This window comes from Solea solea, chromosome 14 (assembly GCF_958295425.1).
Source record: "Solea solea chromosome 14, fSolSol10.1, whole genome shotgun sequence".
In the NCBI taxonomy this organism is placed as follows: domain Eukaryota; kingdom Metazoa; phylum Chordata; class Actinopteri; order Pleuronectiformes; family Soleidae; genus Solea; species Solea solea.
In genome coordinates this window covers 1079030-1093952 of record NC_081147.1, presented here as the reverse complement: position 1 = coordinate 1093952, position 14923 = coordinate 1079030, and the positions used below count along the sequence as shown (strand labels likewise).

Sequence of the window (14923 nt, the reverse complement as noted above, 5' to 3'; positions counted from 1 at the left end):
TAAGTCTACAATTTACAAAGTTTGTAAACCACTCACCAAACCCCATAGAGAAACTCAGTGATTTTAGTTTACAGGGACACAGGAGCTGCTGGTCCGCTGCTGCCTCGTGTGGTCACTTTGTGTCACTGCGGTGAATCCGAACATAAATGTTTTCACACAGAATTCTTAAAGTAAGACATTTGAAGTTAGTGATGGAGGCAGCAGTGGATCGACACCTTCTGTGAGACGTGATGTAAAATTGATGATTTTCTCTATGGGGTTTGGTGTGGGAGAAAAAACCTCATGGTAAAAGTGAAAAGACTAATATTTAACATGAGTTACTTTCTTTTCTGCTACTTTTCTTGCTTTTTGGCTTCAGCAGAACTTTCTAATGCGTCACATGACCTTTATTATATTCTCCTCTCGGCTGAGGAACGAACACCTTTACCTTGAGCTGAGGTCACAAATGTCTGGGAAGAAAAGTTTGCGAGTGGATGTGGCGTTAAAAAAGATTTAAATATTCATGACCCAATTATCTGCCCAAGTTGAAAGCTCCCATTAAGAGTCAGTAAGTAGAGCTTTTATTCCAATGAAATATTTATTTTATTCAAGTTGCAACAAAAGTTAACGCAAAAAAATGCAGTTGTTTTATTCATTAAGAGAGTGACGCTCTAAAATGCAGTTAATCTGCTGCACTCGATTGATCCGATTCAATCAAAACAAAGACTCTGATGATGAACGCGGACGTAACTGTGGCAACAAACAGACTGAGGCGAACAAAAAGGCCTTTTTATGTCTTTTAATTGGATAAAAATTCAAAGTTTCCCTTGGTTTATTATACAAATGTTTGGTCACACTATTCTTCCATCGCCTCAAATCCACATCGTCTCATTAAAGATTTAACAAACGGGCAAATCTGACGGATCAATAGTCGTTAATTCCTGAAAACGTGGCGTTTGAAAGAGTCCACGCTGAACTCCGACACAATGACTCTGTCAATTACTGCAGTGAAGGAGACGGGACGTTAGCTGTGATGGATTATCTCTAGAATCACAGCAAACATACAGGTGGAAAACAGTCACTCACACCACGTTCTGTCAGATTACATACAGATTACAGGCGTAATCTCAAAAAGACCTCGCACCTTTTACACGTACGTAAAAAAATCAATGCTTAGACCTAAATTCCCGCGTTATGGAATTCGTACGTCCCGACAAAGATGATGTTAAGTTGCAAATTTTGGGTTACAAAATTAATGTATTCACAAAAATCAGTGCTAAGATTTGTCGTTTCACAGAATTCATACATTCACACAAAATCAATGCTGAGACCCACAACGTCAATTTTACGTTTCATGGAATTACGCGTTACGAAATGAAATCACCAAACACGTTTGTTTTTCTGGTGTTTGTGACGCTCACCGCTCACAGAAATCATCATTTCACTTCAATGCTTTCTTTAACCGTAACCTCTGCGACCTGGATCAGTGACTTCCACGGTCGTCTCCCCCTCGTCTCCCCCCTCCCCCGACTCCCCCCCGCTGATGCTCTGTCACGCCGTGTGATCGCGAGCAGACAGGAAACCACATATTTATTATGAGGAGCAAGAGTCTGTAAAAAGAACATCCTTCAAAGATTCACTCAGCTGCACAAACGCTGATTTCCCACAACCACTCTTCTTCTTCTCCTCTGTGTGTGTGTGTGTGGTGTTTAGATGCTACGTTCCAATGCTAACAAATTCTAGCCTTACGTTTAGTATTTGTCGTCTTTTTCAGAAACATTTACTATGTTTGAAGACTCGAATAAGGCGAAAAAAAACAGTCGTGGCTGAAGCTACTGCTAGCGGCTAGTTAGCTTAGCATAGCATCCTGTTTGGGGCTACGGCTAATGATTTATTTTAGTAGTAATCATTAGTTAAAGTAATTATGGCCTGAGCAAAAAAAAATTTAATTTCAGAATTCTTTTAAGCTAGCTAATGATGTTTTTTTTTTTTTTAAATCATCAAATAATCACAGTTTATTTATTTTTTATCTACTTTAGATTAAAAAGAAATTAAGACATATCTGCTAACAGCCAGTTAGCTTAGCTTAACAATCAGTCAGCGACGGGACTACAGCTTATAATTCTCTCCATTTATTTTTATGATTATCAGTAAGTTATTGCCAAGAAATCAATTCAAAAATATGAAATAATGCAGGTAATGAATTCAGAATCTAACATTCAGAGACAACGACAGAACAAAGAGGGTTTAATTTTGAGAATTTTCAATTATTTATTGCTGCTAAATTACTCAAATCATCCAATTTTCTGTCAACTGATAAAAAAAGAATCTGCCATTTAATCAGAGATATCCTCCAGCTAGTTCAGCTTACCAAACAGGATTACGCTATTGTTTCAATGATTATAGATTATTAGGAGCATAAAATGTTGGAGAACACGAGGGAGATACCGTCGTATTTCGTCCCAAAAACAATCAAAACCGCTTCCTTGTGTTTATTATGGTCAGCAAAGCCAAACAGGAGCCATACATTAAATCTACATACAGATAAAAAGAGTGATATTGATCTTCTCGTCTAATTCTTGGCACAGGGGAAAAAAACACATCTCCCAGAGTGAACCTTTAAAAAAAAACAAAAAACAGAACAGTTTTTGGCACGGCCGCTTCACTTAGTCGTAGATTTCCGTGTCCTTGGTCCGAACAACACAAGTTTAACTGTTTGTGTAAATAAGCTAAAAAGATTCCCACCCTGCTCTGGCACAGACGCTTTCCTTGTTTTTCAAGAAACCACAATTTTTTTTTTCCGGCGGCGGGTGGCGGTGGTGGTGTGTGGGGGGGTGGGACTCATATTATAGGAGACTATTTTGCTGAGTGCAGGCCTGGCTCAGCTCCAGTTCTGCTTCAGAAAGAGTAAATGGCCTTAAAATGTAGAAACGCCGTAATTGCATTACAGTAAGTCCCAGGTGAAGGATGCAGAAACGCTGAACGAGCAGCACCTGGGACGTTTAAATCAGCTGTTCCAACAACCGGCTCCTTTTTGAAGCCGCGCGACATCGACCTACTTTATCTTCCACGGCGGCAGCTGAGGCGCTGAATGAGCGCAATTAAAAAGTATTAGATGTGCAGATAGAAAGGCCGTCCTAATGAGTACATCCTAAGTGACATTCTGCTGAGCGCTCGCACCACTTAATTGACTAATTACCTCCATTTACTTTGGGTTTAGGTGCGTGACGCCGGCTTGTGTAGTCCGGGCTGCTCCGTCCTCTGCGGCCTCCTAACGGGCCCCGAGGAGCCGCGGCTTTTCTTTGTGATGACATTAATATTCTGTCGTCAGACAGCGGCGACCCCGCCGCGCGCCCTCTGGCTTTGATCGCATGTTGTGTCTCAGACGCGGCAGATAAAGCTCAGACGACTCTGTGGAGATGCATTAGTGGCGGTTTTTAAATCAAAAGAATCTAAAGAGTAGATAACATCTAAACACCAGCTCCAACTGTGAACGGAGAGGAATCAGTCGGATTATGTTTGTTTGTATCATTAAATCCTTGTTGTTGCTCCTTTTCTAGGTCAGAGCCAACGACGCAGACACCGGCATCAACGGAGAGATCGACTACAGCCTCCACCAGGTGTCGGAGACGGTCCAGAGGCTTCTGCGCATCGACCGCACGTCTGGCGTCATATACGTGAAAGGCACAGTGGACCGCGAGGACGAGAGCTTCCTCAAGTTCTTTGTGTTCGCCAGAGACCGCGGGCCAAACTCCAAGAGCTCCAAGGTCCTCGTGAACATCAACATCAAGGACCAGAACGACAACCTGCCGGCCATCGAGATCCGTGGCATCGGTCTGGTGACACACCAGAACGGCGTGGCCAACATTTCAGAGGACATGCCCGTGGGGACTCCAGTGGCGCTGGTGCAGGTGTCGGACCGCGACGAGGGGGAAAACGCGGTGGTCACGTGCGTCGTCGCCGGCGACGTCCCGTTTCAGCTCCGACCTGCGAGCGAGTCGGCCAACGACCGCAAGAGGAAGTACTTCCTGCAGACAACGACCCTGCTGGATTACGAGCGTGTTAAGGATTACAGAATTGAAATTGTCGCTGTGGATTCCGGGAACCCGGCCCTGTCCAGCAGCAACTCCCTCAGAGTGCAGGTCACGGACATGAACGACAACACGCCGACCTTTTCCCCATCCATGCTGGAGGTGGATTTTGCAGAGGGGAACCAGCCCGGCGACAAAGTGCTGGATGTCGTGGCAACAGACGCAGACAGTGGCACCAATGCAGAGCTAGCCTATAGCATAATCGAGCGCTCAGCGGCCAAGCTGTTTGAGATCGACACCAACACCGGCGAGGTACGTGTGAAGAACCTCTTGGATCGTGAAGAGATGGAACGTTACGAGTTCCGCGTGGCGGCGGCTGACAAGGGCGTTCCCAACAAAACAGGCACGGCCACCGTGACCATCAATGTTCTGGACCGCAATGACAACGACCCAAAGTTTATGCTGGGCGACTACAGCTTCTCCGTCAGCGAGAACATGCCTCCGCTCAATCCTGTCGGTGTGGTTACGGTCACCGACGCGGACAAAGGTGAAAATGCCCACGTCAGGCTGTACGTGGAACCGGACAATGGCAAGTTTATCATCCAGAACGGCACAGGGAACATCCTGTCCAGCATCTCCTTCGACCGCGAGAAGGAGAGCACCTACACCTTCCGTCTGAAGGCCGTGGATGCCGGCGACCCCCCGCGCTCCTCCTACGTAGGCGTGACCATCAACGTCCTGGATGAGAACGATAACGCTCCCTATGTCACCAAACCGGCCAACTCCTCTTACACGTACCTGGAGCCTGTGACGCCACCGGAGACGCGGGTGGAGGTCGTAGAGGCCGAGGACATTGACTCTGGACCTAACGCTGAGCTGGTCTATAGCATCACCGGCGGTAACCCCTACGGTTTGTTCGACATCTCGCCCGACAGTGGGGAAATCACACTGGCACAGGAGTTCACAGGCAAGCACAATGGACTGCACCGCCTGGTGGTGAGGGTGAGCGACAAAGGCAAGCACCCGCGCCACACCACCGCCCTGGTCCACATATTCGTCAATGACACCAAGTCCAACGTCTCCGTCATCGAGGCGCTGGTCGGACACAGCCTCTACACCCCTTTGGACAGGGACATTGCCGGGGATCCCAACTACAGCCTCGTTCAGCGCAGCAACATCCTGTACGGCAGCCTGGCGGGCGTGGCCGGCGTTATTCTGGTGATTGTGGCCGTAGTGGTATTTAGACACCGCCTGCAGAAGGACACCAAGAGCGGCTACCAGGCCGGCAAGAAGGAAAGTAAGGACCTGTACGCGCCGAAGCAGGGCCCTAAAAATGGCAAAGGGAAAAAGAGTAAAAAGGGGAAAGCGCCAAAACCTGCCAAGCCACTGGAGGAGGACGAGGAGGCCAGTCTGCAGAAAGGCCACAAGTTCAACCTCATCAACGAGACGGTCAACGACAGTCCCAGAATCCACCTGCCCCTTAACTACCCCCCGGGAAGCCCCGACCTGGGCCGCCACTACCGCTCCAATTCCCCCCTACCGTCCATCCAGCTGCAGCCACAGTCGCCCTCCGCCTCCAAGAAACACCAGGCAGTTCAGGACCTCCCCGCCACCAACACCTTCGTCGGAACGGGCGACAACAACTCCACGGGCTCCGACCAATATTCGGATTACAGCTACAAGGCCAACCCGCCCAAATACAGCAACAAACAGGTAGGAGACTACGCCAACACTGCAATGTACTACGGGGACATCCACTGGACCAACCGGGTGTGGTAGTTGTTTGCTGGGACTTATTTGGCACTGATGGCCAATGTTCTTCCACCAAAGTTGCACTGATCTCCACCCCCACCCTGCACAGCACCCACCTCCAAACTGCCATCCTCCACGTTTGTTCAGTTTGGGTTCATTTTGTTTGTTTGTTTTCTGTTCACCATCTCTGTTCTGTTCTGTTCTGGTTTTGTTTTTTTTGGACACCACAGTATTCACAAAATGAAGGATTACACAAAGGGTAGACCGAATATGGGCTTTACCGATAATTATCAGCGTACATTTGACTGGAACCACAGAACTCTGCTGACCCAGAACTTTCCTGAGCGTGGTTCTTTAAGGATTTGTCCCCGTGTATACGTGAAAGACTTCCTGGTGTATGACAGCGCGTTCCACTTTTCCAGCGTTTGAACAGAAGTGAAAGTTGTAGTTTTTTGTTTTTAGCACTTCTGTCTTTTTTTTTTCCGTTGTTATCCCGCGCGTAATTTATTTATTGACTGGTCGTAGATTCCGACTTCCGACACAACTGGAACGCGCTGTCCTATCACAAGGAAGAAAACAAAGCGCTGTGCTAAGCTAAGATGCTAATCCTGAATAAATGTTGAACTACTGATATGGGAAATCCCGTATAGGTCTATCCTTAGCATCTACATGTTAGCATCCTTGGTTCATTTTTGTCTTTTTTTGTGTTAACCACATGATTTAATTGTGTTCATTTGTTCACGGTGGGTTTAAATGAAGTTGTAACTCGTCACTGAGGCGAGTGTGAGTTCTGAATGTGTGTTCTTTTCTTCTCTTGTAAATCCCCAGCGGCTCTTTATGACCCGACCGGTTTTGTTGAAGTGTGACAAAAGAGTTTTGTCCATTTCGGTTTTCCACCATTCCCTGGCTTTTCATTTTTTTGCGAGCTGCACTTTTCCGAGCGCCTCCATCCAGTTCTGACCAATTCGAGGTCGTTTGAGCTCAGTCACAAACAAAAGAGAGGAGGGGGGAGGGAATGAGGAGGCGATGAAGGGAGAAAAGGTACACTAAGACTAAACACAACCATTTCTTAACCTCTGCACCTGCTGTCAGTGCGGCTGAAATACCACTTCATTTTTCCGTGTTCCCAATCACCGGGGCTGAAAAGTCAATTGTTTGCACAGATTAATGGCAGGTCATTTTCCAGGCGCCTGCTTTCTAGTTTTACCCAGAGTGCCTTGCTCTATTCTATTTAATGTAAAAAAAAGAAGAAAAATTAAGGGGGAGGGACGTTGGGCTTGTCGTGACGTCAGTGAAAAGTGAAAATGCGTCACGTGCACTGTGAAATCCACAGAGACAATCATTGCTGTTGTCGTAGCGACTGTACATATGTAAACATGTTTGTTTTTTCATCTGCTATTTCTGTGTGTGTGTGTGTGTGTTTATTATTATTAACAAGGGCATTTCATTGTTTTCCTGCTCATGTTCAACCACCTGTACCAAAGACGTGACACACACACACACACACACAACACTTTTACATTATACAGTTCCGCTTGGCTCGACTTCTATTGTCAAATTCTACTTAAAATTCCAAAATCTACTTTCAGTTTCTACTTTTAATTCCTAAGCCAACAAAGTTAAAGTTAAACAGACTTGAACTTGTGAAAACACACGTTAATCTTTAGACATTTAGCAAAGTAACGTCTAAAATGTCCATATTTAACAGTCTGTTGTATTTAGCGACAGCTGCTTTATGAGTCACATGTTTGTGTGTTTGTGTCACATGACGTGTTGGAAGTCGAGTCGAGCGACAACTGTTTAAAGTAAAAACAGCGTTAGCTGCACATTCATCGTTTCACCGTGTACCACACTCGGAGCTGAAGTGGGTGTGGTTAGCGCTTGCTGCTGTTGTTGTTAGCAGCGTGCTAACATGTTAACGCTCCCGCTGGGTTAATGTTGTTCGTGTTAACGCTCGAGGCCGCAGGCGTCAGTCACGCTTCACTCGAGTCGGGTTTTAAAAAAATCCATCACACACACACACAATAATACTTTGTACAGTGTTTCTTCCTCTTTATTATTATTATGATTTTTTTCATCATCTCTTGTTTTTTTTTTACCGTTATAAAAGCAGATTTTGTTTCAATAAACTGTTGCTTAAATGTTGACGTTGACGCTCTCTGTGCTTTCATCCTTCACACTTTACCGCTTCATTTGTTTCTTTATTCAAATGTTTCTTTAATTAGACGGCGTTATTTACCGTTAACGCCGGCCTTTTTGTCTTTGTCGCCTTGGAAACAACGCCGGAGTACATATGCCAGGCCTGTGTGTGGCGCTGTGACGCTGCTACGCCAAAAACTAAAGATTAAAAAACAATTCTCAAACTATGTATTTATATATATATATATATATATATATATATATACATATGTACATACATATATATATACATATGTATATATGTATGTATATACACATACATATATAAGTTTATATTTATATGTCTATATATATATATACTCAATACATATGTCTATATATATATATAGATATACATAGATGTGTGTGTGTATGTATATATTCCACAGTTTGACCGTGCATGTGGATTTAAAACCAAACACAAAAAAAAATCCCAACCCCAAATTTCCTAAATATGTTTGGGGACCCCCAAAAAACTCCCCGACCCATCTCAGGGCCCCGACCCACGTGTTGGTCTGAGCTGAACCACCTTTAAATGAAAACAGCGTTAACTTTTCCTGCCTCCGATTTATGGTGCGATGATTGTCGTCGTGAGCCTTTAGGCGAATAAAAGCGTATCATCAGCAAACAGGTTGACATTTACGGCATTGATTGTGTTGTTTATGTTTTAACCCCGCCCCGCCGCGGCGACACTTCCTGTGTGAGGCGTGAAGGTGAGAGTGGAGATTTTTGATTATGCTCACGCTGCTGTGGACAGATCAATGACGAGGGAGGGGCCTCTAAAGTGTTATTGTGCTGGTGATGTGAAGCCTCGGGGGGGGGCGGGGGATGGGGGCGGCGACAGACAGACAGAGCGCTATCAGTGAGTCAATAAAGAGTTTAGTTGTACATTAACCTGTGACCTGACCAGAGGAGGAGAATCTGAGATGAGGGTTTATTGTTGATTTAAAAGTGATTAAATGTGTTTTATCTTTAATAAACGAACATTAAACTTATGTAACTTAGATGTTGCTATGGCAGGAAATTATACATTTTAATCAATGATTGTCCAGCTCTTAAAAACAGAGTAATAATAATAATTCATCTGAGCCGCTGTTGTTTTTCAAACTCACTCAGCAAGAGGAGTCGGGAGTGGGCGGGGCCTTATCTGTCCATGTATTGGAGTCAGTGAAGTTGCTTAATAACTCAAACCAGGTGACAGGTGTCAGCAAAGGGGGCGTGGCCTAACAATGACACGACACAGTCATGTGAAAAACTTTATTTAAAAAAATGTCGAACGAACGTAAAGTTTAATAAAAACCTGAGCACAGAAACTGCACTGTGCCTTTAAATCCACAGTGCTGTGTGTTGGCATGCGGCCACAGCACACACACACACACACACACACACACACACAGGCTTTGAACCTGCAGTGAAGCAGAGCAGGTGCTAAACCTGCCAGGGGTCAAGGGTCAAATATCACTCAGGTACGGTTATTAGCTGCTGAGAGTGAAGAGGTCAAAGGTTAATAAGGTCTTGCCTGCCCCCCCCCCACACACACACACACACACTCCCGCCCAGTCTGGACTCCACATTAACAGTCAACGGAGGCTTTTCTGCTTTTAACTCTGCCGTCGCTATGGTAACACTGTGTGTGTGTGTGTGTGTGTGCTGACTCATAGTCCTGACCAAACCTCGTCCTCCCACAATCCCTCCTTCTGTGGAGAGATCTGCCCTTTAAATGTGTGTGTGTGTGTGTGTGTTCATTCAGTTTATATAAGTGTTTACAGATGTGTGTGAAAGTGTTTGTTTTAAAAAAAAAATTCAATTACTTTTTTCAAACATGATAATTATAAAAAAAAGACAAGCAAAAAATAATTAAGGAAAGAAAAACAGAATATTTAATAGATAAACAAACAATTCCTTTAAATCCAGATGTAATATATGGGGACGATTACGCGGTAGATGGGGACGATAACGCGGTAGAAGCGTAGGATTACGCGGTAGAACTGGCCGATTACGTGGTAGAAGTGGACGATTACGCGGTAGAACTGGACAATTACGCGGTAGAAGCGTACAATTACGCGGTAGAAGTGGCCGATTACGTGGTAGAAGTGGACGATTACGCGGTAGAAGCGTACAATTACGCGGTAGAAGCAGACGATTACGCGGTAGATGGGGATGATTACGCGGTAAAAGTGTAGGATTACACGGTACAAGCAAACAATTACCCGGTAGAAGTGGACGATTACGCGGTAGAAGCATACAATTACGCGGTAGAAGCGTACAATTACGCGGTAGAAGTGGATGATTACGCGGTAGAACTGGACAATTACGCGGTAGAAGCGTACAATTACGCGGTAGAAGTGGACGATTACGCGGTAGAAGTGGACGATTACGCGGTAGAACTGGACAATTATGCGGTAGAAGCGTACAATTACGCGGTAGAAGTGGACGATTACGCGGTAGAAGTGGACGATTACGCGGTAGAACTGGACAATTACGCGGTAGAAGCGTACAATTACGCGGTAGAAGTGGCCGATTACGTGGTAGAAGTGGACGATTACGCGGTAGAAGCGTACAATTACGCGGTAGAAGCAGACGATTACGCGGTAGATGGGGATGATTACGCGGTAAAAGTGTAGGATTACACGGTACAAGCAAACAATTACCCGGTAGAAGTGGACGATTACGCGGTAGAAGCATACAATTACGCGGTAGAAGCGTACAATTACGCGGTAGAAGTGGATGATTACGCGGTAGAACCGGACAATTATGCGGTAGAAGTGTACGATTATGCGGTAGAAGCGTAATCGTCATTGTTTGTTTACGTGCTATTTTTTTCTTTCAGACTCTGACGATTTTCGTGTTTAAACAAAAAGAGGAAGTGATATTTACACAACAGGCTGAGGATATTCTGATATTCTGTCACAACTCTGAGCTCTTTGTTGTGTTAGTGTGTGTGTGTGTGTGTGTGTGTACAGCTCTGTGCTCTCATCTCTCTGAAGCTGTTCTCACATCCACTTCATCCAGAGCTTCATATATATATATATATATATATATATATACAGCAGCAGAAGCTGTATATATATATATATTTGTATAAATGTATATATATATATGCATACATGTAATCATGTCCTGCTTAATTAAATTAAATTAAATTAAATTAAATTAAACAAAACACAGTCCTGTTATAATGATTAGAATATGGTTAATAAACATAGTTAATAAACAAGTTTTTCTTCACATTTTTGTGACACAACAACAACAAAAACAAATGAAAACGAGAAAAGTCGCCGAGTGAAACTCTGCGACGTCGCGTCGTCACATGATCTGATTTATCCGCGTCTGCACGAGAGCGAGCGTTTGAATGAATATCTGAACACGTCTTCACCTTCTTTCTTTTCTCTCTTCAGGGTGGAGATTTTCTCCTCTTTGAAGTTTTCTCTGAACCATTAAAAGAAAAAGAAAGAGTGTGAGGACATTGTGAATCAGGTCAGGACGTGAAGAGAATGTGTTTCCTCTTCCTCAGACGTTCACTTGTCTTCCTAAAAATCAGCCAAATTTCACAGTAAGAACAAGACCAGGTGAGAGGGTGAAGAAACAAAGTATTTTAAGAATGCATGAACGTGTGAAGCACACGTCATTTCCTGTCTGACAACCAATCACATCGCTCTTTAAAAGACGAACCGTTAGCAACGTTAGCTCAAATGTGACGCGCAGAAGTTCAGAATTTGTCCCAACTTTATTTTTTACTCACTCTACAACCAAACAACAACTAATGAATGAATGAATGAATGAATGAAAGTTAACGTCACTCACATCGACCTCGGACGCACGTTAGCGCTTACTGCTAATTAGCACACAATGGCCGCACAGGTGAATTTTTAAGCCCCGCCCCTTTTTCTATTTCTTTAACAGATTTTTTGAGCTAAGACCTGGTTTTAGGGTCAAAGGTCAGAGTCCAGAGAGACTGTGTGTGTGTGTGTGTGTGTTCGCAGGTTAGAACAGGAACGATAAGAGATGCTGATTCGTCCGTCACTGTGTGCAGCGGTGAAGGTCGGGGGGCGGTGGGCGGGGCTTAGGGGGGAAACTTGTTACAAAAGAGCCTTTGTAACGAACACACACACACACACACACATGGAGGATTACCTTCCGCTGAGTGATGTCCATGTTCAGGAATGTGTGTGTGTGTGTGTGTGTGTGTCACAGGTACACACCTCTGTCCTCACACAGATTTCTTTCTTTCTTTCTTTCTTCAGGAAAGTTTCATAAGAAACATATTTTCCTCCCGGACTAAAACAAAGTGAACGTAAACACGACAAACTACTAATGTTACACACACACACACACACACACACACACACACCCTCATATTTATTATTGTAAAATAATCTGCTCACTGCGTCTCTACACATTTATGTTCATAACCCTTTAATCTCTGGGTTATTTTCTGGAATATTTGATAAATTCAGGTTAAAAAAATGTCAGAAAATGTTCCCGAAACCTGAAAATGTTGATGTTTTCTCGTTATACGAGCAAAAAAAAAACAGAAAATATTCACATAGTCACGTCTTCCGTTCATGAAAACAGCTGTCGTGTGTGGATGTGACTTTCAGATTAACGCGGATGATGACTGATGTTTTTAATCTGTGAAAGAACAACGATCAAACACACGACATACATGTTTATTTCAGTCGATCGATGAGAACCGTGAAGAATCAACCGCCATTCAGCCGCTCTCTCTCTCTCTCTATGTGTGTGTCTATGTCGGTCGCCCCTCAGGGCCGCGATTGTGTTTGAGCCACTGAGACGACTCAATACAGTGTGTGTGTGTGTGTGTGTGTGTGTGTGTGTGTGTGTGTCGTCAGAAATCATAAACACAAAGAACATCATTTTGGGTGTGTGTGTGTGTGTGTGTGTGTGTGTGTGTGTGTGTGTGAAGCCTAAGGCAGGATTCTGTTCCACTTCACTTGTGTTGTTGGAGCAGGTGGCAACACACACACACACACACACGCACACACACACAGACACACACTTTAAAAAGAAGGAAACACAATAAATGTAGGAATAGACGAGAGGGAAACACACACACACACACACACACAGGTAACGTACTGTACCTGTGTGTGTGTGTGTGTGTGTGTAACAGGCTGAGTAGCAGGTGGTAAGACTCGCGAGGGGGTAATAGGTCACTGCCCTTCACCACACACACACACACACATTTACAAACCTACCTGCAGACGGGGTCAGAGGTCAGATGCTGTACAGATGCTCCCTGTGTCAGGCGGCTGAACCCTGTCTGCAGGAGGCCACACACACAAACACACACACACACACACACAAACAACACACACACACACAATATGACTTTGTCTGGAGTTTATTTAAAGGTCTCGTTAGCTTTATTTCACTGACGTTCACAAACTCACACCAAACCCCATAGAGAAAATCAGTGATTTTAACATCGACTTAACGTCACAGCACACAGGAGCTGTCGATGCACTTCTGCCTTCAGCAGGAAGTTCACATGTCTTGATATTTAAATTCGGCTTGTGAAATATTCCGTTCAGATTTACTTCAGTGACACAAAGTGACCACACGAGGCAGCAGAGGACCAGCAGCTCCTATGTAAATCGGCGTTTTTCTCTGTGGGGTTTGGTGTGGGAGAGTGAGTGCTTTTTACGAAACAGAGCGCAGTAAATCACCACAGATGCTAAGTGACAGTCGGAACTGTCAGCCGCGGCGACGTCTCCGGAGACACAACTCCAGGACCTTCTGCTTAGTGTACAGTTACTGACATTCGCCACGGCAACCGCCGGCGTCTGCCTCCTGACTGACAGGTGATGGCGAGGGAAGTGACAGCCGACGGAGACACAGAGGGAGAGACGACTTCACTCCCTCGCCAGCAGCTTATTTTTATCCTCCTCTCTGTTTGAGTTGACGTAGCAGTGATAGCGCTGCTCGTTCACGCGTTGCCAGAGTGCATCGTGGGTCTTCTTTACTCACAGAAGATACACATTTTTCAACTTTACACGCGTCACTAGCCAATTAAATCGTGTTTAAAGTGTTTAAAACTTTACTTTAGCAATGTTAGCGGTGTCCAAAAGATGCTACTAGCCTGTTGTTATCCTTCAGATTACGATTTTTCTGGGCGCTAACGTGCATAAAAACTCTTGAAACGCGGCATGGAAACGCGATATTGGCGTATTTCCCAGACGCATGCGTTGCTCTGTAGCGCCCCCTAAAACAGAGGCAAAATTGACTTCAACCAAATTTCCCAAAACTTGGTTTGAAGATGTTACCGACCAAGACGAACAAAAAAGTCGACCGTAACCACGGCCTAAACTCAACAGGAAGTCGGCCATTTGGAATCTTGGTATCTTGGCAAGTTAGCATGCTAACCACCTAGCCTTGGCTAAGTTTCCCGTTTTCCCATTGCTCTGAAGAGGAAGACGTTTTATTAGGTTTTGTTTATTCTTGTCCAGCTGATGCAACGATGACGGAATATGCGTTTGGCACGCGACCATTACTGCCCCCTGCTGGTGACAGGAGAGCAGCAGAGCAAGCAAGATTTGACTGTATTTAAAACTCACATCATCAACATTAGATTAGTAGACCTCTAATCCCACACTTCAGTGGTTAGCACGCTCACTGCACTAGCAACAGGAAGCAGTCATAGAAACTCAGAAGAGTTAGCATTAGCTTGACCGTTGTTGTGTAAAAGAGCAAAAGATTTCAGCTGTTAAATGACGAATAGCCACTAATGCTAACGTTAGCATCCATTGCGACATGGTAAAGTGATTATTTGCTGCTAGCGATGTTAGCATGCTAACTCGCGTGAAAATAAGTAGCTAATTGTTTCCTTTAGGATAAAACATGGCGGCTTTGTTTTGTTCTTAGCGCCGCTAATCGCTATCATCTTCATCATCATCGTCCTCATTTCTGTCGCCTTCGTTTTTAACAATCACAATCATTTTTTTTTTTATCGCAGTTTCACC

General features: G+C 44.5%; 1 protein-coding gene across 4 annotated transcripts in view; it reads left to right on the top strand.

Annotated features, from left to right (window-relative positions):
- LOC131472439 (protocadherin-1-like) overlaps positions 1–14923 on the top strand; it is a 160123-nt gene that overhangs the window by 14375 nt on the left and 130825 nt on the right. For all 4 annotated transcript variants that reach the window (XM_058649616.1, XM_058649618.1, XM_058649620.1 and 1 more), the window contains exon 3: positions 3540–5723. In XM_058649616.1, the coding sequence (XP_058505599.1) occupies positions 3540–5723 (2184 nt within the window). The remainder of the gene's footprint in view (positions 1–3539; positions 5724–14923) is intronic.